This window comes from Schistocerca serialis, chromosome 3 (assembly GCF_023864345.2).
Source record: "Schistocerca serialis cubense isolate TAMUIC-IGC-003099 chromosome 3, iqSchSeri2.2, whole genome shotgun sequence".
NCBI classification, from domain to species: domain Eukaryota; kingdom Metazoa; phylum Arthropoda; class Insecta; order Orthoptera; family Acrididae; genus Schistocerca; species Schistocerca serialis.
In genome coordinates, this window is record NC_064640.1 from 113,506,424 (window position 1) to 113,529,480 (window position 23,057).

General features: G+C 38.2%; 1 protein-coding gene across 1 annotated transcript in view; it reads left to right on the top strand.

Annotated features, from left to right (window-relative positions):
• Window positions 1-23,057, top strand: part of LOC126469801 (phosphoglucomutase) — a 37,586-nt gene that overhangs the window by 7,812 nt on the left and 6,717 nt on the right. The window contains exons 7-9 of the mRNA XM_050097059.1: window positions 10,968-11,078; window positions 15,485-15,625; window positions 19,868-20,051. Of these exons, the coding sequence (XP_049953016.1) occupies window positions 10,968-11,078; window positions 15,485-15,625; window positions 19,868-20,051 (436 nt within the window). The remainder of the gene's footprint in view (window positions 1-10,967; window positions 11,079-15,484; window positions 15,626-19,867; window positions 20,052-23,057) is intronic.

The following is a 23,057-nucleotide window of genomic DNA, read 5'->3' on the forward strand; positions in this document are numbered from 1 at the left end:
AATTGGTCTATTTTCCTGTTGGATTCACTTTTTCTGCCAGTATAATAGTTCGGTAAAATAATTTTAATTATACTGCCAATGATGTCTTACTCCTGTGAGAAATAACACGGCCTTGAGATACCTTTGGTTTCTAATTAAAGTTCAGTTCTTTTTGCTATAGGTTTCCATTGTACTATATTAAGTTCAATTTGTGTTAATACTGGACTGTGGAAGTATATAAAGTTGGAATAGAGCTCATATAGGACTGTAACAGAACAATTTTTGTTTTCTTCATTTTTTAATTCAGAGTGATAAAACTAGACTGCACTTGACTGTCACTTTTGTACTTTGCTTACTAAGAGCTCAGAAATATAAAACTATCTCTTATTTTTGGATCTTGGATAAAATATATAATAATTTTCACATTAATGTAAGAAATTTGTATAATTTTTTTAAAAATGTGATTCCAACTACATATTAACCCACCAGAAAGAGACAGAAATGACAAACCATCAGTCTGGTTGGAGCCCAGACAGTGAGCACATCAAAATAATCATTTTGAGCACCAGAAGATTAGTACTGTGGCAGTCTTTGAAATATTGTCATAAATAGAATCTGTAGCACAACTGAACACTTGAAAATGTATTTTGTACTGATATGTTATTATGGGGACACCCACAGAGCATATATAGTAAAAATCAAAAAGTTCGTGAAACTTAGTGTACAAATTGTGATAGGATGATCACCAACTGGGATTTCATACTCCTCAAATCAGTAACTCTTGGACTGCAGCGGTGATTTTGAGTACTGTGCAGATGAAAGCAACTCAGTAATCAGTGCCATACCAGCATTTTTGTATCGTCGTATTTTGGAATGTCTTTTACTAAACGGTATGAGATCATCATATTCAGTATACTGCTACAGAAACCACTATACAGAGGATATAGAAAGGAGTCTACAGAAATTAATTAATAAAAATTCCTCAAATGTTAGACTGGCACAAAGATTGTAGCTGTACAGCCATCTTTCTACTTTATCTGTGACAGAAATATTGACTCTAGTCATAAAATCATCCAGGCAGACAGATGACAAAAGATTCATTGAGGTTGCATCTCACTTATGTGTATCACATGGGAGTGTTCAAAGCATTCAGGATAATATTTTGAAAATGTATCAGATTTATTTAACACAGGTTTCCAGCAATGTAGTTTACTGAACAAAAAAACTTAAATGGCAAACAATCCCTTTGCAATAGCAGACATAGATATGAACTTTATGAAAACTATGATGAAACCTGACATTCCTCTACAGCTCTAAAGTGAGACAAAGGATTTGTTAAATAGAACATAATAATTTGTCAAAAGATGTGGGATTTTGCATTGTCAAAAGCAAAAGAAAAGTGCAGTTACTGTTTTTGTTGAGCAGCACTCGTTTATTATAAATTCATCCAAGACGGATAGACTATGGCCAAAATAGTTTACTGCCCGTGAGCATCATCTCATCACACATATAATACTATCTGAAGAAAACATCCAAAGAAGTTCACAGCAAACAGTGGAATTTTGCTGCAGGACAACATCCTTGCATTAATGATTAAAATCCTTTGCTTTCCATTGATGAGTTAACTTGACAGGCACCTGTGCTCCCCAGGGTACTGTTGGTAAGTTTAAGCATGGCCTCTGGGTTTTCCTTGAGCACTATTGACGTTGACATCCTTCGAGCGCTATTGACAGTTATAGTCATGTCACAGCTCTGGGCCTTATGTGCTGTTGATGCATTTAAGCATACATCAGACTTTGGTTGTTATTATTCATCAGGATTGGTATCACAGTGTTTTCTTGTTAACTATTTCACTGAGGAACAGATCATGGAGCTACTGATGAGCAGCAGTGAGGATGAATTAGTCAGCGTCAAAATAGTTGTAGATGTCACAGTTTACATGATACATTTCCTTGGGGAAAAAAAATTAGTTTCAACTGCATATTATACATTTGATGATTTGCCTTCCGGACTTGACTGTCAGTTAGGCTGTGATCCAAGCATTCCGTCATTCTTCATGTAAGATACTGTGTGCTGACAATTACACAGACTGTAAGTTTGATGTGCTGTGATGTCTATTTCTTTTGTGAAGTGCATGAAATTAAAAATGCAGCACACATCGCTTCAGACACACTAAAATAATAAATGGTCATTTATTACAGATATTGCCATATTCATATACCAACAAAAAATATTCATACACCTTGATTTCCAGTGCCTTGAAAATTTTCTTGCATAGCTGTACACAAAATACTGTTTTCATATGTTTCCATAATCAGTCCAGGCTCATATGCACCATGTCCTTTGTGGCAGTCAATGGACGAATGGTGGCGCCAGAAAACACACAAGAAAGGGCGAACATTTTGGATTATGTAAGCCTGATTCTGAAAGCTACATTAAAGTTATGAAATATTACTAACTGCATGACAGAAGTATGCTATCCATTTCCGATAGACAAGAAGTTATCAGAAATTTAAGAAATGCATTGCCAAATTTCGTAACAGGATGAGAGCTGTTCCATAGATGCACTGTTTACATATTGTACTTACTACGGATATGCAATGTGTCCTCCTCCAATGATTAAGAAGTCAGTTAATCTGGTGAAAAATTTTCCATGAGACTATCAAATAATCTCATAATACAATAAAAGTTTTTAATGTAGTTCAGAATGATGTCACAGATGGTTAGTGTATTTTGTTCGCCATGCGAAGTGACAGGATGATCTTAACTACAAAACACCACAAAAGAGAACTGTGTCATTGATGGCTTTCATCCCTCAGATGTAACAAAATAGTAAAATCTGCACATGTACAGAAAGTAACCATCAGCATATGATTCAAAAATATCAGCATAACTAAAACCAAATGTGTTCATTTCTTTGTTTATTGGAGCAAATAGCACATGCAGTACAGAAGGTATTATTGATGTATAGCTATGAAGGAACACAACTACTGATTTATATTGAAAGTGACACATAACAGTCAGAATGGGCTATCAAAATGGCATAAGAAACCATTGGAGAAAAAAGCAGGTTTTAAATCTGTGGTTTTTTAATAACAGTTAAATTACTGACAACCCTCAAAGTCGGAAACTAATTTTTACATTCACAATTATATTCCTCTTGGTGGTGACAAATCTTAGTGACAGGAGACATTGCAGATAGCACTCCAGAAATATTCAGTACAGGCCAAGACAGGTCGTTCGGATAGTGTCAGTCATGAAAGAAGTCCAGGTGCATGCTACTTAGCACAGGTAGATTGGGTGATAACAACACAGCATTCAGTTCAGCTTGTTTCAAGCATGTCTGTACCAGCCAAAGGGTTAATAGTCCACAATGAGGCCTCTTTGAAACACTGTAAGGTTCTAATAACACTGCCACATATGAGTATGTGGCCTCTCCATGTCCTTCACATTCATCACTCAGTGATGCTGTTCACGTCCCATATATACCCTACCAAGCCTGATAACAACACAAATGCACTCTGGTGACCATTCTACCTGTCACAGAGAGTAGCAACTGTAATAAGTTACGTACCCACCATTGGTGCGTACATGTATGAAGTTACACTGACATCTGACCACATGTTTTTGGTGCTTCACATTTTTTGTGAGGCAGTGTAGAAGTGGGTAAATGATAGTGGTACCAAAAGTATCCTTCACCACACATTTATGCTATGCCCTCTACTAAGTAAGGAGGAGCTAGCGAGACAATCCAGATTTATTATTTTAGTTTCTTTCTGTTACCCTTATTATATTTCTATGGCAACTATATTACCAATTTAACAAATGTGAAGGGTGTGCTTGAGAAAAGGCAAATGAGATCCTTATTAGGTTTACATATTACCTATGTACTAATTTTAGATCTTCATCTCTAATTATGTTAATAATAATGTTACTGATAACTTTATTGTTGAGTGATTAAATAATAATGACTATAGGAGCAGCAGCACCTGAACTTATGTAAAAACTGTAACTAATGAGCCATAAACAAGTGACTTACTTTGGACATGCCGTGTATCGAACTCTTTGTTGGGAACATAGGGAATCATATGCAATGAGAAATCGTTAGATTTTAGACACAGTGACTAGGATGCAATCAGAAAAGAAGTTTGACGTCTGTAATGAGGAGTGGCTGTCCAACGCCATAGCGTCTTGGCAGGTTTCACCTTGGTTTCACCACATGTTGAAGACACTCACCACAGCACTGCTTGAACATCAGACAAGTAGTCAAGTCGTGCAGTTTATGAAATGCTCGTGCCAAGCCTATGGGCCATCACAATCTGCCCTCAGTTGATCTCAGATCGCATGCCTTCCCCATTCTATACATGGGCAGTATGTTCGCTGATATTGCATGCACCGTGCATGTGTGCACTAGCAGTGATTCCTCGCCAGGTGATGCAGCTATCGTCTGGACAGTTTTATATCGATTGTAGGTCAATGGTTGTAATGTTCTGGATGATCAGTGTATTCTACCATAGTATAGTGTCACCACTGATGAGCATCTTATATTTTGAATGAGAATCCTAAGAGCATACATTAGTGTATTCAGCTTTTTATTTAGATTGGTAAGATGCATCTCCCACTTCAAATCCTCCTGAATATGCAAGCCTAAAAATTTTGCATGACTGACACTTGAGACGTTTTTTCCTTTAGTGATGAAAACAAGGTTTGCAGGATTGAAATTTTACGTGGTCTGAAAGTCATCTACCACATTTTTTCAAAGTTTACAATGAGCCTATTGGTCTTGAATCACTGTGCTATGCTATTCATAACTGATGTTGCAGTTTCTTGCAGATTTTCCTTACTGTGTGATTTAATTAAAATATCTGCATTGTCTGTAAGGAGTACTATGGTTCCATCATGTATTTTATCAACCAAGTCATTGACATAAAGCAGAAATAGGACAGGTCCTAGCACTGACCCTTGGGGACTTCAGACTTTATTTTTTTCCTGCAAAAACAAGAATTTTTTTTATGTTTCACTCTCTTTTTATTTTATTTCTGTAATTTTTCGTTGATTATTGAGGTCGGATTGTATCCATCTTTCAGAGTGGCATTTAATTCCATAAATTAACTTACACAAGTGAATTTCATGATCAGTAACATCAAAGGCTTTACTGAGATCAAGATATATTCCAGATACATGTTGTTTATCATCTACTGCTTTTAATATTTCATTTAAAATGTCAGTTTGCTGACTGGGTTGAATTTCCATTTCTGAACACATGTTGTGGGTCATTTATCAACATTTCTTTATTTAAGAAGCCTGCTTATCTTCTAAGGAACTTTTTTCAATAATTGTGTTGAAGGCTGACAAAACTGAAATTGGCCTATAATTGAAAATTTCATATTTTGTACTCTGCTTATGCAGAGGTGTTACTTTTTTGAGACTATTTGCAAATCCACCACTCTCAAATGATGTATTCACTATGTCTGCTAGTGGCTCCACAATAAATGTTGCACTACCTTTGGTGATAGCAACTGATACCTCATCAGCACCCATAGAATATTTATTACACAATTCTTTAATTATTTTTAACAATTCCTCTGGTGTCTCTGGATACATAATAATGTATTTGCTTGAATTTTTTGATCTGAATTTACTGTCTTGCTATGTGTCATGATGTGTATTTATCAGCTGCTGTGTTTTGTTTGAGAAATAATGGTTGAATGCGGTAGCCATGTGTTTGGGATCAGTTAGCTTTTTGTTACTCATAATCAGCTGTAAATTACTATGATTAACTGACCTTGCAGCTGTTTATCTTCTTATAATTTGCCAAGTTGCTGTAGTTTTATTCTTGGGATTACACATAATTTTATCATTTTGTAGTTTTTGTTGCTTTTGAAATAAATTGTGTTAGTATTTGTTTCTATCTTTTGAAATAGGTATCAATATCAGGACTACTATTTTTCTTGGAGTACTCATACAGTCTCCTCTTATTTTGATGTGATATTCTTATCCCTTTCATAATCAACTTGTTTGTTTTTTGAACAGAGTCAATTGTTGTTTTCTTGGGCAAAGCTATTTTTTTAAAAAATGGCTTAAATGTGGCCATAAACTTACCATATTTTTCATTGGTATCATTACAGTTGTATGCGAGGTGTATTCAAAAAAATAAGGCAACTATATTTTTATGAAAAAATATTCATCAATATTCATGTTGTCCCCTTCAAAGTAATCCCCTCAGATACAATACACTTGCGCCAAAACTTCTTTCAATCCTCAAAACACTTCTCATAAGCACTTTTTGGTACAGCATTGAGTACTTCCAGCGATGCAGTTTTTATTTCCTCAATCATTGAAAATATTCGTCCTTTCATAGATCTCTTCAGTTTTGGGAACAGGAAGCAGAGAGCCAAATCTGGTGAATATGATGGGTGAGGCATGATTGTCATGTTGCTTTTGGCCAAAAACTCCCTCACAAGCAACGATGAATGAACAGGTGCATTGTCATGGTGCAAAAGCCGTGAATTTTTTTTCCATGATTCCGGACATTTTTTGCATATTGCTTCTCACAAACGGCGCACAACATCAAGTTAATACTCCTTATTGACCGTATGACCTTCAGGCAAAATTCATGATGCACTATGCCACGGTAATTGGAAAAAACAGTGAGTAAATCTTTGACATTTGATCGAATTTGGTGTGCTTTTTTCGGTCTTGGTTCTCCAGGATGCTTCCATTGGGACGACTGGGCTTTGATTTTCACGTTATAACTGTAAACCCATGTTTCGAACCAGTTATGACCCTCTTGAGCAAATCAGGATCATCATTGACGTCATTCAATAGCTGCTGAGCAAAGCTTATGCGGTGGTTCTTCTGATCAAAATTGAGACGTTCTGGAACAAACTTCGCTGACACACATCTGGCGCCCAAAACATCCAAAAAAATTGCACAACACGAGCTGACCGATATGACAACATCCTCAACTACTTCTCTTATGGTAATTCAATGATTTTCCAAACCAATTTTCTTCACAGCTTTGACATTATCATCTGTTGTTGATGTGCAGTGCATCCAGAGCGAGGTTTGTCATTGGCATCTTCTTGGCCATCTTGAAAGAGCTTGTCCCACTTGTAAGCATTTTTTTAAACTTAGAACAGACTCACCATATGCCACTGTCAACCTTTCAAGTGTTTTATAGCACTTGATTCCATTTTTCACACAAAATTTGATGCATATTCTTTGCTCCATTTTTTATAATAATTGAAAATTGCCGATCACATTAAAACACATTCAACTTTTCGATCTGTCAAAAACGAACATAGTATGCTGTACACTTGAAACTGTGAACATATGTTTGGGACATGTGTACCAACATAACAAAAAAATAAAAAATAAATCGATATTCAAATGTACGTTGTGCGCGCAATTTGAAAAGTCACTTTACTGTTCGAACAGCCCTCGTACATCATTCCAGTTTTTACTCTTCAGGGGAAAACAAAAATATTCCACATTTTCTGTATTGAAAACTCCTAACAGTGCATCTTATTCCATTGAGTTTTTGAGTTTCCTGCAGCATTCATTGTAAGAATTTGAGCTTAGTGATCAGGAAAACCTGTGTTTACCACTTGTATGTTATAGGCAGATTTGCGTGTATTTAACAAAATCTGGTCTGCAGAGGTTGTTGTTTTTTTGAAATAATCGTCTTTGAATTTATTGGATTTTGAGAAATTAACATTGAAGTCACAACATACAATTATATTTTTATTGGGAGAGAGAATTTCTTCCAAAAGTTCCTCCATGTGGTTGTGAAATACTTTTTTGTCTCCATCTGGTGACCTGTGCACACAAATAATTGTGTTTTGTCTTGATATTTCAACTATAGGTAGTTCTAGATCTTTTTCACTGGACAGATAATGGTACTTACAAGGGAACCTCCCCATTGCACCCCCCTCAGATTTAGTTATAAGTTGGTACAGTGGATAGACCTTGAAAAACTGAACACAGATCAATCGAGAAAACAGGAAGAAGTTGTGTAGAACTATGAAAAAATAAGCAAGATATACAAACCGAGTAGTCCATGTGGAAGATAGGCAACATCAAGGTGAGTATGAACTTAAGAGCGCCATGGTCCCATGGTTAGCGCGTGCAGCTGTGGAATGAGAGGTCCTTGGTTCAAGTCTTCCCTCGAGTAAAAAGTTTAATTTTTTATTTTCAGACAATTATCAAAGTTCAGGCACTCACACATAATCAACTTCACTCTCCAAAATTCTAGGACATGTTCAGATTTGCTTGGACATGTGCAGGATTTGACAGTCTACACACAGAAAAATTTGAAAAAGTTAAAAACTTTTGTTTTGACAGAGCACAGGGAAAACTGTGCGACTGTGAAACTGTTGCATTCATTTGTTGCAGTTTATGTGACAAACTCTTATGTTTTCATCACTTTTTGGGAGTGATTATCACATCCACAAGAAAACCTAAATCGGGCAAGGTAGAAGAATCTTTTTAACCATTCGCCAAGGGTACAAGTTAGGTGGGTCGACAACATATTCCTGTCATGTGATGCATATGCCGTCACCAGTGTCATATAGAATATATCAGACGTGTTTTCCTGTGGAGGAATCGGTTGACCTATGACCTTGCGATCAAATGTTTTTGGTTCCCATTGGAGAGGCACGTCCTTTCAGCTACTAATCACACGGTTTTGTGGTGCGGTCGCAAAACACAGACATTAAACTTATTACAGTGAACAGAGACGTCAATGAACGAACGGAGAGATCATAACTTTGCAAAAATAAAGAAAGTAAAATTTTCACTCGAGGGAAGACTTGAACCAGGGACCTCTCGTTCCTCAGCTGCTTGCGCTAACCACGGAACCACGGCGCTCCTGAGCTCACATTATCCTTGATGTTGCTTATCTTGCGCATGGACTGCTCAGTTTGTATATTTTGCTTATTTTTTTCATAGTTCCACACAACTTCTTCTTGTTTTCTCAATTGATCTGTGTTTAGTTTTTCAAGGCCTATCAACTGTGCCAACTTATAACTAAATCTGAGACGGGTGCGATGGGGAGGTTCCCTTGTTAGTTACGTTGTTGAATTCAACAGTTGTTCATGTACTGAACAGGATTGCTGTCACAATGACACAGTTATCAGCAGAATAAAACTAATCTGTTTTGTGATATTTTATACCACATGACTTTGAAAAGCAGTAAAAGTGAAGGCTTGAATGTAAAACTAGGTATGTTTTACTCAATGGAAATCAAAACACTGAGAGTCCTAGTAGATATTTTTTTGTAGTTTTTCCTTCTCAACCCGTCTATTGATTCAGGATTCCTTTTTTTATTTTAAAAAATAAATTTTAATCCTATTTTTTCTAAATACACATTGCACACTGATTTCAGTTTGATTAATTTCCTTCACAGTTTTATTCACTATCATTACTCTTATATTCACATTTTGCACATGTGGCACATGCATATTTACAGTAACAGCACACTTGAAAGTAACACCCATGTTGGATGCATCTGGAACCTTCATATGTAGCAACACTGCCTCAGTACTGTGGAGACTAATCTGTATCCAAGTTTGCTGTTGAAAGATGACAAATTACAGTGACTAGATTCTTCTGTGTGGGAAAACTAATAAAATTCTACCCTATAAGACAAATGTATTTTGAATTACACTGAGGTGACAAAAGTCTGGCGATAGTGATATGCATGTATACAGATGATGATAGTATCGCGTACACAAGGTATAAAAGGGTAGTACATTGGCAGAGCTGTCATTTGTACTCAAGTGATTCATGTGAAAAAGTTTCCAACGTGTATGGCTGCACAACGGGAATTAAGACTTTTAATGCAAAATTGTAGTTGGAGCTAGAAATATGGAACATTACATTTTAGAAATCACTAGGGAATTCATTATTCCAAGATCTGTAGTGTCAAGGGTGTGCCAAGAATACCTAATTTCAGGCATTACCTCTCACCAAGGTCAACACAGTGGCTGACAGTCTTCACTTAATGGCAGAGAGCAGTGGTGTTTAGTTCTCAGAGCTAACAGACAAGCAGCACTGTGTGAAATAACTGCAGAAATCAGTGTGGGATGTACGATGAACGTATCCATTAGGACAGTGCGGTGAAATTTGGGCTATGGCATCTGACAACTAACATTAATGCCTTTGCTAACAATAAGACATTGCCTGCAGTGACTCTCCTGGGCTCGTGACCATGCTGGTTGGACTCTAGAGACTGTAAAACTGTAGTCTGGTCAGATGAGTCCAAATTTCAGTTTGTAAGAGCAGATGGTAAGGTTAGAGTGTGGCACAAGACTCCATGATGCCACGGACACAAGTTGTCAGCAAGGTATTGTGCAAGCTGGTGGTGGCTCCATAATAGTGTGGGCTGTGTTTGCATGGAATGGACTTGATCCTCTGGTCCATCTGAACCAATCATTGACTGGAAATTGTTATGTCCGGCTATGTGAAGGCCATTTGCAGCCATTTGTGGATTTCATGTTCCCAAGCAACAATAGAATATTTGAATATTTTTGTATGGCAATGTGCCATGTCACTGAGCCACAGTTGTTTACGACTAGTTTGAAGAACATTCTGGACAGTTTGAAGCTTTCATGATTACGGATGCCTCTAGAGGCAACATGGCCCAATATTTCTGTAGGGGACTTCCAGTGACTTGTTGAGTTCACGCCATACTGAGTTGCTGCACTACTCCTGGGAAAAGGAGGTCCTACATGACATTAGGAGGTATTCGATTACTTTTATCGCCTCAGTTTATGACTAACTACAATAATTTGATGCCTAAGCAATTTTTTTGTCACATGATTATTTAGCATATGTGTTATGTGCAGTGCTTGATGATTCTGTGGCCACATTTGAAGTAATCTGAAATCAAAGATCTTGAATGCCAGTCCATTTTTTCCCTGTTAGTGTGCTATTGAAGTTTCATTTGTGGTTCACAATTCTGAATGTACTGTTTATCTTTACAGAGTTGGCAAGAAGTTGGGTAAAGATGTTTATGAGGTCCCCACTGGTTGGAAGTACTTTGGTAACTTAATGGATGCTGGAAAACTGTCACTGTGTGGCGAAGAAAGCTTTGGGTAAGTTACTGTCTAATTCTGAAACATGTTAAAAAGAAACAGGATGTGAATATTAAAACAGAGTGGATGGGTGGGAAAGAGGGGGGGGGGGGGCGGCAAATTTGTTTGGTACATAGCCCTGTGACTGCAGTAAAGAAATACGCACAGGTGCATATTAGAGGAAACCATGACATAAAAGATTATTGTTCTTGTGCATGTCACTTTGTCACTATAACATTTTTGTCCTTGACGGTTTAGGATGTCTGCATTATCTGCTTGCCAATTATTACTTTACATCTCATCATTTGTGACAAAATACTTAGTGGTAAGACACTGAACTCGTGCTCAGAAGCACGGCAGTTCAAATCCCTGACCAGCTATCCAGATTTATGTTTTCTGTTATTTATCTTGAATGTTGTGTTGGTTTCCTCAAAATTGCATGGCCAATGTCCTTCCCTATCCTTCCCCAATCTGAGCTTGTGCTCCATCACTATACAAGGTAGCAGCAAAACACACTCACTGTTGCCATGTGGGTAGCATCATAAGTAGCAATGAGTACCAAATGAACTCTTATCGTTAACAGGGTTCGTGAGGCAGTACTGCATTTCATTCATGCTGCTGCATTTGCAAATTTGTTGCTACCCAGCATTCACTTATGTTGTACATTTGTGAAGAGAGTAGAGATTTTCATCACAGAGTCCTGCTGTTTTAATTTTTTATCTAAGATGATTGGGGTTGAAAATTCACAAATTCAAGCAAAGGGAGCCATATACAAGATGTACGAATTTCTTTGTGACCTTGAAGACAGTGCCGGAAGATACAAAATCTTGTCGGCATCATAGGCTGCAGCAGCGAAGATGGGCAGTGTTCCATTGTAAACCATACAGAGTATATTTGCAAAAGCACAGGCAGTGGAAACCTGTGTTCAGGAAGTAAAGTTTCAATCCCTGAGGAAAGATATTAGTGGCAGAAAAAGCGTCACTTATTTGGACAGTTTCCAGAAAGACAGTTTTTCATCACACTATATTGATTTTTATAACTGTGGTGAGTATCCTACAAGACAAAAAATAGCAGATGCTTCATATGACAAGATTACTTTCACAGGGTGCCGCCATTCTGAGATCTTTCATATTAGAATACAAAAATACAACAATGGAAGACACATTCTGATGGAGAGATCTTGTATTGTAGCAACTAGGGAAACTGTTCAGAGAAAAATGCACAAAATCAGAAAAGAAAAGCATTGTTGCCCTATTATTTATGTTGATGATGAGACCTGGCTAAATCAAAATAGTGCCAGAAAGTGCATCCATGATCCCGATGTCGTGGCCTCCCCATGTAAGATACGGAAAAACTAGTAGAGGCCAATCTTGGGGAAGATCATTTTGGATTCCGTAGAAATGTAGGAACACAAGAGGCAATACCGACCCTATGACTTATCTTAGAAGATAAGTTGAGGAAAGGCAAACCTACATTTATAGCATTTGTAGACGTAGAGAAAGGTTTTGACCATGTTTTTTGGAATACTCTCTTTCAAATTCTGAAGGTGTGTAAAATACAGGGAGCGAAAGGCTATTGACCATTCGTACAGAAACCAGATGGCAGTTATGAGTCAAGGGGCATGAAAGAGAGGCAGTGGTTGCGAAGAGAGTGTGACAGGTATCCCCGGTGTTATTAAATCTCTATATTGAGCAAGCAGTAAAGGAAACAAGGAAGAATTTAGAGTAGGAATTAAAATCCAGGGAGAAGAAATAAAAGCCTTGAAGTTTCTGTCAGAGACAGAAAAGGACGTGGAAGAGCAGTTGAATGGAATGGACAGTATGTTGAGAGGAGTATACAAGATCAACATCAACAAAAGCAAAACAAGGACGATGGAATGTAGTCGAATTAAATCAGGTGATGCTGAGGGAATTAAAATTAGTAAATGAGACACTTAAAGTAGTAGATGAGCTCTGCTATTTGGGCAGCAAAATAACTGCTGATGGTCGAAATAGAGAGGATATAAAATATAGATTGGCAATGGCAAGAAAAGCTTTTCTGAAAGAGGAAGTTGTTAATGTTGAGTATAGATTTAAGTGTCAGGAAGTCTTTTCTGAAAGTATTTGTATGGAGTGTAGCCACATATCAAAGTGAAACATGGGTGGTAAACAGTGTAGACAAGAAGAAAATAGAAGCTTTTGAAACATAGTGCTACAGAAAAATGCTGAAGATTAGATGGGTATTTCATGTAACTAATGAGGAGATACTGAATAGCATTGGGGAGAAGAGGTATTTGTGCCACAACTTGACTAGAAGAAAGGATTGGTTGATAGGGCATGTTCTGAGGCATCAAGGGATGGCCAATTTAGTATTAGAGGGAAGTGTGGGTGGTAAAAATAGTAGAGGGAGACAGAGAGATGAATACACTAAGCAGATTCAGAGGGATGTAGGGCGCAGTAGTTACTTGGAGATGAAGAGGCTTGCACAGGATAGAATAGCATTGAGAGCTGCATCAAACCAGTCTTTGGACTTAAGACCACAACAACAACAGAATAGGTTAAAACTAACATGCAAAGCAGAGTAATGCTTTAATGGTCAAAGAATTGAAACTGAAAGAGATTCATAATTTAACAGATGGGCAGTAACAATATATCTGGCTGTAATATACCTTTGAAATCAATGAGAATACTGTGTTGTTTCAGAGCCATAATAAATTGTTAATAAGTCATTACCTGCTTCTGGATATAAAATCTTTATTTCAGTGTGCTATCTGCTGATTTTAAATAGCATTTCAAATTGAGCACCTTGTAATGAAATGTGCCAGACAGCATTGTCTGTGGTATAGTTTGCCAGATTTGCCTCAACCTACAGGAACAGAAGACTTCCGGCTTGTGATAACTGAGGTGTGCTGAAAGGAAGTGTGCAGAAAAGGTGGAGGGAGGACCTTTTACACTTGTCCCATGAGCCACTACTTCCGCTGCTCCCTAGTTTAATGACTTTGTCATTCATGTGATGTTGAACCCTCATTTTCTCACTTCCTTTTTGAAAATACTCTGACCATTTCCTTATAACAAATATCCAGGCAAGATCTCTCTTACCATTTTATTAACTGGCGCATCATTTGATACTGATATTGCAAGTTAGCAGCTGAAGTATTTATTATCGAATGGCTATTTCAGTCATGAGATCTTTAGCTACATATCTACTGCTCTCAGTGTAGCCTTACAAACTGTTGCTATATGATGTGTGGAATGTGTGACTGTGCACTTCCTCTATATAGTAAAGGAGATAGACCAACAGGTTCGGTAAGAGCAGTATAATGAGGCAAGATTGACATTGCCTCCTCATTGTAAGAACTGTGATAATCTGCTGCCCTCTGAAAAGTGAAAAAAGATCGAGGGGAGAGAAAATGTACGTCCTCTTTCTGCAAGTATCAAAAATACTGAAATAAATATTTTAAGGTACAGTATGGTACAAATTGCAGGGAACAATTCTCATACGTCAAAGGCTCAATAATAAAAAATGGTTCAAATGGCTCTGAGCACTATGGGACTCAACTGCTGAGGTCATCAGTCCCCTAGAACTTAGAACTAGTTAAACCTAACTAACCTAAGGACATCACAAACATCCATGCCCGAGGCAGGATTCGAACCTGCGACCGTAGCGGTCTTGCGGTTCCAGACTGTAGCGCCTTTAACCGCACGGCCACTTCGGCCGGCCGCTCAATAATAACAGAAAACAGTAAAACACTACCCGCTCAGATAGCCGATTGCATTAAAGTGCTCGCTTTGGGACATGGGTAGGCGCACTAGTCCCAGATCAAATCGGCTCTCCAGATTAATGATGGGGACTGGAGAGCTGGCCAGTCTGGGTGTGTGTTTTAGGTGTTTTTCCATATCCACCTAGGTGAATATTGGGCTATCTCCTCAGATACACAATGTGCAAACATTTTGTAGCACGTCACATTTTATAATGCAGAGGAGCTGGCTGTAGCTTTAAAAAATCCCTTTGGGAGTGATGATCCCATAATAATAATAGTTTATATATGATTAAAGTGGGTGGTCTGCAAAAATAGATGAAGTACCATACCAATCCAGAGCCAACATTGGCTCGGTAAAGGATGCGTGATAGGAACAAAAGAAGAAAGGATTAAAACACTAAAAAGTATACTTCCAAATCTGCAGCAGATGTTTGCAAAATATTGTGTATGTATTCCTCTTTGTCATTAGTATTTATTATATATAAGGATTTAAAACTGCCATTGTCTTGTTGCTTTGAAGGGGACTTCATTGTTGCAATGGATGAGTAAATTTTGGGATTGATTTTAGCATAAGGGATGCATGGCAGGAATAAAATTTGGGTGTACTTTCGGATAAAAGAAAGTATTCTGACCTGTGTATGTTTTTACTAGAATATAAGTTATAAAGCGAATTATTGCTTTGTTTCAGGACAGGCTCAGACCACATCCGTGAGAAGGATGGGGTGTGGGCAGCTCTTGCCTGGCTTTCAGTTATCGCACATTTAAAAAAATCAGTAGAAGAGATTCTAAAAGATCACTGGGCAACATATGGACGAAACTATTTTACTCGGTAAACTTCTTTATTATAATAATGCTGTAATAAGTAAGTCGGTTGGCCTGGTTTAGTTTTATACTGTCAGCTTAATGTTCATTTTGATAAAGCAGAAATGCTTCATCTGTAGTTGAATTTTGCACTGCTAGAATTAATTAGTGAGACATGCCAGTTTACTTCATTATTTTGATATTTGTAGACAAGTTAGGAAATTACATTGCTATTTGTGGTGATGCCTGCTTTGATACATGCACAACTGCAAGATACAATGTTTAATTTATTTTTCACTTGTTGGTGTAGTGTTTAGTGTTATTGTGACTAATAGTGCAGTTTCAGTTTAAAAAATTCTTCATTCTTAGGCTAAAAAAGAAAGAAAGAAAGAAAGAAAAATATTACCTGGAACTAGGAGTGAGAGCAAATTTCATCTCTCTCAATTTCACAGCAGTTGCATTAAGCTTTAAGAAGCCAGGGTTTTCGAGCTGTGTGCTGGCCATTGTCACAAGTGCTCTACCAGTGTAAGGTTTGGACATGCTTACATGTCCACAGTAGAGCATGATGATGGAATACTGTGTGTACAGCATTGGTGTAATCGCTAAGAACATGTGAATGGTACGATTTCTATGAAACAAATCTCAGCCACAAGGTGAGCTGCACACCAACGAGGTGGATGCTATTGATACAAAACAATTGGTAGTGGACAATCCCTAGGAATCCTGCTGCCAGTAAAAGACAATCCTTGAGGCTCCTGCTGTATTCTCGTTGTATTAAGGTTGCCCAGGCCTTGCGCTGATCATTATTTCTCATGCATTTTGTGGACTCAATACGGGTCGTAATAACTGAAATAACTACCAGGAACTAGGGTTGTAGGCTGTAATGAAGCTGTAACACCCCACGTATCGAGAATTCAACAGCAGAGCCCTCTTGGTGAAAAATCTGTTACAAAAAGTGGTACAGCACATATTTTGTGTAATAATACTTACATTGTCAAAGAGAAGAGATTTGCAAAATTACCTGAGGGACCGATGACCGTCGCAGTCTGGTCCCTTTAATCCCACAAACCAACCAACCAACCAAAATTACCTGTCTTCTACACACCAAGGACTGGTAAGAACTCTAAAATCTATGAAGTATGTTTATAATGGAATGCCTCTTGGGCTTTCTATAACTTGCAATAAAACCTGCAACCTTAAGAGAAAGAGAGGTAGGTGTTCCAGGCACAACACCTGCTGTCAGTAAGAAATAATAAACCATGTTGCAACACTGCACAGGGAATTTTCTTTGATATTTATAAGTGATTGGAACATTTCTAGATTGTTGGCAGTAGTAATTTTAAATCTCACTTAAACTTTGAAAGGTTCATATTAACACCAGCAGTTGCTGCTTTCACTGGTATCACAAGAAATATCTTGGAGTTAGTGGTGAACTGTTGCCTGATTTAGACATTAAAATCAAAGTATCTCAATAGGTACTATCAGTATGAACACAGAAGGTTTCACTCCTCACTTTACATTATGCTTGATTATGTATTAACCGTCCGATAGTTACATTTTTTGTTTTTGAGGAGGCTGTCTTCAATACTACATGCTGGTGTAAGATATGTAGACAGTACCACAAATGGTATTTCCTTGTCCAAAGTATATAATATCCAACAAAAGGAAGCCTGTGCCTTGCCTTTAATTTGTAGATGACTTTTCTGTTTTGAGCCCCTCTTCCATCACTCTTACAAAAATTTATCAGTGACTGCTGACAGTGAAGTTAGAGAAGTTTACGGAGAACACAGGTTGTAGCTTTTGACTCAGGAATAGGTGTGTTTATTTTAATAAAAGTGTTTTAAGCTTTCCTGAATGAATGCCATTTGAACAATTCTAAAAATTCAGTGACATATCAGGGATTTAATTGCAGTGATAAACTGACTTGACTACGATGTTTAAAAGCAACAGCTCTGACTGCGATCAGTATTCTTGAGTGCCACATTGTATGAGACAAAGGGATTGCTGGTCAGTAGTTTTCAGTATGCAACTTTTAAAGAAGATTCATTTTACAGTGCAGAATTACATGCTCTGAATGAACGCATTGGTGGATAAAATTATTGAAACTTTTGCTCTGATTCCTGAAATGGGAGTGTGTGCCAAAAAATCATCTTCATGTGGGAGAATGACTGGCTGGAGATGACAAACAAAGTTTTTTCCTCTGGACCTACCTTTTTCAGCTGTTTTGATGAATGGAGTTTTCCTTATACTTTTATGCCTGATGAAACATGACCATCTCCTCTAACAAGAGGATAAAATGGCAGGTTGTTCTTATAGTGTTACTGACTAAGCAGTTCAGTTCATATTTTAACTGAATGTCTTATACAGGGTAATTTTTTTTCGCCATGTACGAACTATAGGGATTGATTGATAAGAGGATATGGAACATAAAAGTCTCACAGAGACTGTGGTCTAATACACACTGTTCCATGCAGCCACAGTTACAGTGTGTGTAGAACATGGTTTCCATGTGCCTAAACGCATGTGTGTATGCGCTATAGCATGTTCTGCCTCACACATTCACATTGGCCAGGCTGCATCCGAACAGTTCAAAGGGAGCATGAACATGCTGCTCCAGTGTCTCCACATCTGGAATGGGCTCTGCATACACAATACTTTTGAGATAGCCCCATAACCAGAAATCACATGAATTGAGATCTGGTGAATGAACAGGCCATGCAACTGGACCCGCTTGTCTGATCTATTGACCAGGGATCCATCGACCAGGGAAGACAAGATTGAGATGCATCTGGACATTAATGGCGAAGTGGGCTGTAGCACCATCATATAGCACCCTTATAGACCTTCGTATCATCAGTGGCACTTTTTCCAGCAAGAGAGGCAAAAGTCACCTGCAAGAAACACAGATAGTTCCAGCCTGTTAGGCAACATGAAAGGAGGACTGCTCCCAAAATAGGGTTACCAATTATGCTGGCCCACACATCCTGGCTGCACCGATGCTGATGATTCTCTGTCACCATATCATAGGGGTTCTCCATATTATCCCATAGATGACTGTTATGTTATGAAAGTTGAAGATACCACTCCATGTAACTGTGGCCTGATTTGTGAATAGGATGGTTGACACAAACCCCAGAATCATGGTTACCTGGTTAAGAAACCAGTGACAAGCGCTCCCGATGTGGAAAGTCTGTTGCTAGTAAGCCCTGCTTACATTGTAAGTAGTAAGGGTAGTAACGATTGTCGTGGAGAATGTTCCACACGGTCATCTGTCTTACACTTTTCTGGTGGACCAACTGCCTGATACTGACACTGTGGTTGCCTTCAACAGTGTTAATCATGTTTTCCTCCAAGTCTGGTGTCGTAGCATTTCAGGTAAGTCCTTCATGATTTCCTGTTTCCTGAAATGACCCACTCTCAGACAAACAGCGAAACACTGTTGTAAACATTGAATGCTGCAGTTGTGGTCGGTATGGATGGGTCTCATGATACAACCTTGCTGCCTGCTGCTCGTTGCCATTTGCCTTTCCATAAGTAAACACCACGTCGGCCAGCTCTTGGTTCAAATACGCAACTATCATGTACAATGCTTTTTCACATCCACTACAAGGTGAGGTAAACCACCAAGGTAACTGAATCGGACTCAATATTACCAATTCCTATGGCAGGAGAGGGTGCTAGGATGTGACGTATGAGGAACAGTACCACCCTCTAGAAGGAAACCATGCATACTGTAACTGTGGCTGCATGGTACAGCATGTATTAAACCACAGTCTCTGTAACAAAGTGACTCAATAAATGGTCTCTAGCATGAAAACCATGCATTTCCAGAAATAAGTTCATTAGAACTTTTTTGTTCTGTATCCTCTCATCAATCAGCCCTAGAGTTTGTACACGGTGGAAAAAGTCATCCTGTATTTAGGCAAAATAGCAACCGCAGGTTTTTCGAAGGAATGTGACCTTAATTTAAAGTGAGGATGTGTAACAGAATTGTAAAAGCCTTTTTTGGGTCTGGTGTTCTTAAATTGATGGGGATAGGATGTTAACATGTTTGCTGGGGGTCTGCCTCATTTAGTTTTTTTTTTTTAAGTGCTGTGCCAGCCACATTTATGTGACACATTACTTTAGCTTTTTTAGATGATGTGTATTTTCAACACGATTTTAACACAATTTTTATGATGTGAATGAAATTATTATAGTTTTAATTTAATTAGGTGTGTGTGTGTGAGTCAATCAGTCTTCATTACTTTTTATGTTAAATTATTTGTAGGTATGATTATGAAAACTGTGAAAGTGATCCTTGCAACAAAATGATGGCAGAATTAGAAGCCCTGGTTACATCTGGAGCCTTCAAGGGCAAAGAACTTTCCTCCAATGGAAGGAAATATGTTGTCAAACTTGGTGACAATTTTCAGTTCACTGATTTAATTGATGGGAGTGTTGCAACCAAACAGGTAATAAAAAGTTGTGTAAACATAACTATATATCTCTCTTTAGCTTTAAAAATGTGTGCTTGCCAGTTTCAATCACTGGCTTTCAAACGTAACCTTACCATTTTTATCCTTCTTTGTATTTCATACAGTTCTCTCAATTACATGCACATAGTGACTTCAGCATTTGTAATGTTGCTAAGATAAGCTGAAATGTTCCAACCCATATTTTATTTTTTGTGACTGAGTAGGAAGAGTTAAGCACTGCCACTATTTATTCCTGTATTTTTGTGTGTCAGTAAAACTCACAGGGTAAGTAACTGTAGAAAATAGTGATGTGTTGGATTACTTGCAGCTGCAGACATAACCAAAGAGATATGCTGTAAGAAAACTGTCAGCTAGAAGTAAAAGTGATGGAGGAACATCAGTGCACAGATACTTTATCACATTACATTACATCAGAATATTCATCCTCTAAGAAGACAGTAACAGTACTTGGTATTCTGCACGATTTATTTGCAGTCACAGCTACACAAGTCCTTTACAAGATGACTGATTCCAACACATGCGGCCGTAATCAAACCTGTATTCATCACGAAATGATCAATCTAAGTGACAGCATGACTGAAATCCTTGGGCAGTCACCACCTTTCTCACTCAAAAAATATTTTTCCACTTTTGATTAACCAATTGCAGATGATGATCCAGGACCATTTCACACACTGATGAACTGAAATAATTCAAATATGCTATTACTAGATTTAGAAATTGATGAGGGCTTTGGTATCTGATTATGGGTTGTCATATGTGTGGACAGTAGGCAGGAACTAAGCTGCTCATGGATCAAACATTGCTGTTTAGTAAAGTTTTTATTCAGTCATGGTTTTTGATTTGATTCAGGGTGGTGAACACTTTATACTGAGGTGACAAAATTCATGGGATAGTGCTATGCACATATACAGATGGCGGTAGTATCACTTACACAAGGTGCATTGGTGAAGCTGTCATTTGTACTCAAGTGACTCATGTGAAAAGGTTTCCAACATGGATGGCTGTGCAATGGTAATTAACAGACTCTGAACACAGAATGGTTAGTAGGAGCTAGACACACGGGCATTCCATTTCAGAAATTGTTAGGATATTCAATATTCAGAGATCCAAAGTGTCAAGAGTGTGCCGAGAATCCCAAATTTCAGGCATTACCTCTCACCATGGACAACACAGTGGCCGGTGGCCTTTACTTAACAACTGAGAGCAGCGGCGTTTACATAGAGTTGTTAGTGCTAACAGATGAGCAACACTGTGTGAAATAACTACAGAAATTAGTGTGGGACGTACGATTAATGTATCCATTAGGACAGTGCAGAAAAAAATGTGGTGTTAATGGACTATGACAGCAGACGACCAACATGAGTGCCTTTTCTAACAGCACAGCATCGCCTGCAGTGCCTCTCCTTGGCTTGTGATCATATCCGTTGGACGCTAGATGACTGGAAAATCGTGTTCTGATCAGATGAGTCCCAATTTCAATGGTAAGAGCAGATGGTAGGGTTTGAGTGTGACACGAACTCCATGAAGCCATGGACCCGAGTTTTCAACAAGGGACTGTGCAGACTGGTGGTAATTCCATAATGGTGTGGGCTGTGTTTACATGGAATGAACTTGGTCCTCTGGTGCAACTGAACTGGTCATTGGCTGGAAATGGTTATGTACGGCTACTTGGAGACCATTTGCAGCCATTGACGGACTTTGTTTCCAGACAATAATGTCATGTCACAGGGCCACAATTGGTGTGGAGAACGTTCTGGACAATTCAAGTGAATGATTTGGCCACCCAGAGTGCGCAACATGAATCCCATCAAACATTTATGTGGCATATTAGAAAGGTCAGTTTATGCATAAAATCCTGCATCAACAACACTTTCGCAATTAAGGACTGTCTAATGGTAATGTGACCACTGGTGATAAGTGGGAAATCTGGGTTCAAGTCTTGGTCCAGCACAGATTTTCTTTGTTGTCATTCCATTATATACCTGATGGTTGCCCATATTCACAATTACGAATACATTTCACGTATTTCATAACGGCTTTAGTCATCACAGGAATGTTCCTTTGGACATGCATGCATGTCCAAAGGAGCATTGCATTGAAATTCAGAATAACACAGGCACTTCAGTACCATACTTCTCAGTGATGGTGCATGTTTGTGCTTCCACTCAGCTGAATGGCACTTTGTTTCAGGATTGTGAAACAGCATCCATTGTCGTTGTTGAAATTAAAGTGCTACTCAAGCCGTCATTGTGTATCAGTATCACCTGGCAAAATGCCTCACACATAGCCATGAGGTCATAGGGCAGTATTCATGGCATCTGCCTGGAGGACACTTCCCACATTTTCAGGTCATAACGCAGGACTGTGCACAGATCCCACAAAATACTTTTCACACTCAGTCTGTGATCTTCCAAAACAATAGTTTTCACTCATGTGACCATGTTACCAGACCAGTTGCTGTGAAGGCAAAATTGTTTTCTTCTTTGAATTTTCACACCCATGAATGCACATCCATGACACTGTCACCACACATCTATCTCAACTGGCCATGAATTTCAACTGGTATCACACCTTGCAAGTGGAGGAAATGAATGATTACTCACTGTTCTTGTAATGGAAAAATCATTTGTGTTATTAAAGTCACTCCTCACTCACAGCCTATAATCATATTTGCAGTACAGTGCTGCCATCCGTGTCTTTCACACACAAAAAGTCCATGTCGTTTAAGCAAAATTGAAGGTTTCATTCTGCTTCTGGTTTTGAGAAAGAAAGTCAGGGACCTCAAAAGTTGAACACACCTGGTAGTGCATGCTCAGTAACTGAGTTCCTTCCTAAGTTGGTCAATTATTCTGTGTCCATTCATGTCTTGACCTGTTTAGTAATAACCATTCCTATATAAAAAAGAAGCCATGTAGTAAACTTTTAATTGTATAGGACTTATATAATATATATATAATTATAGGATTTATTACTTGTGGT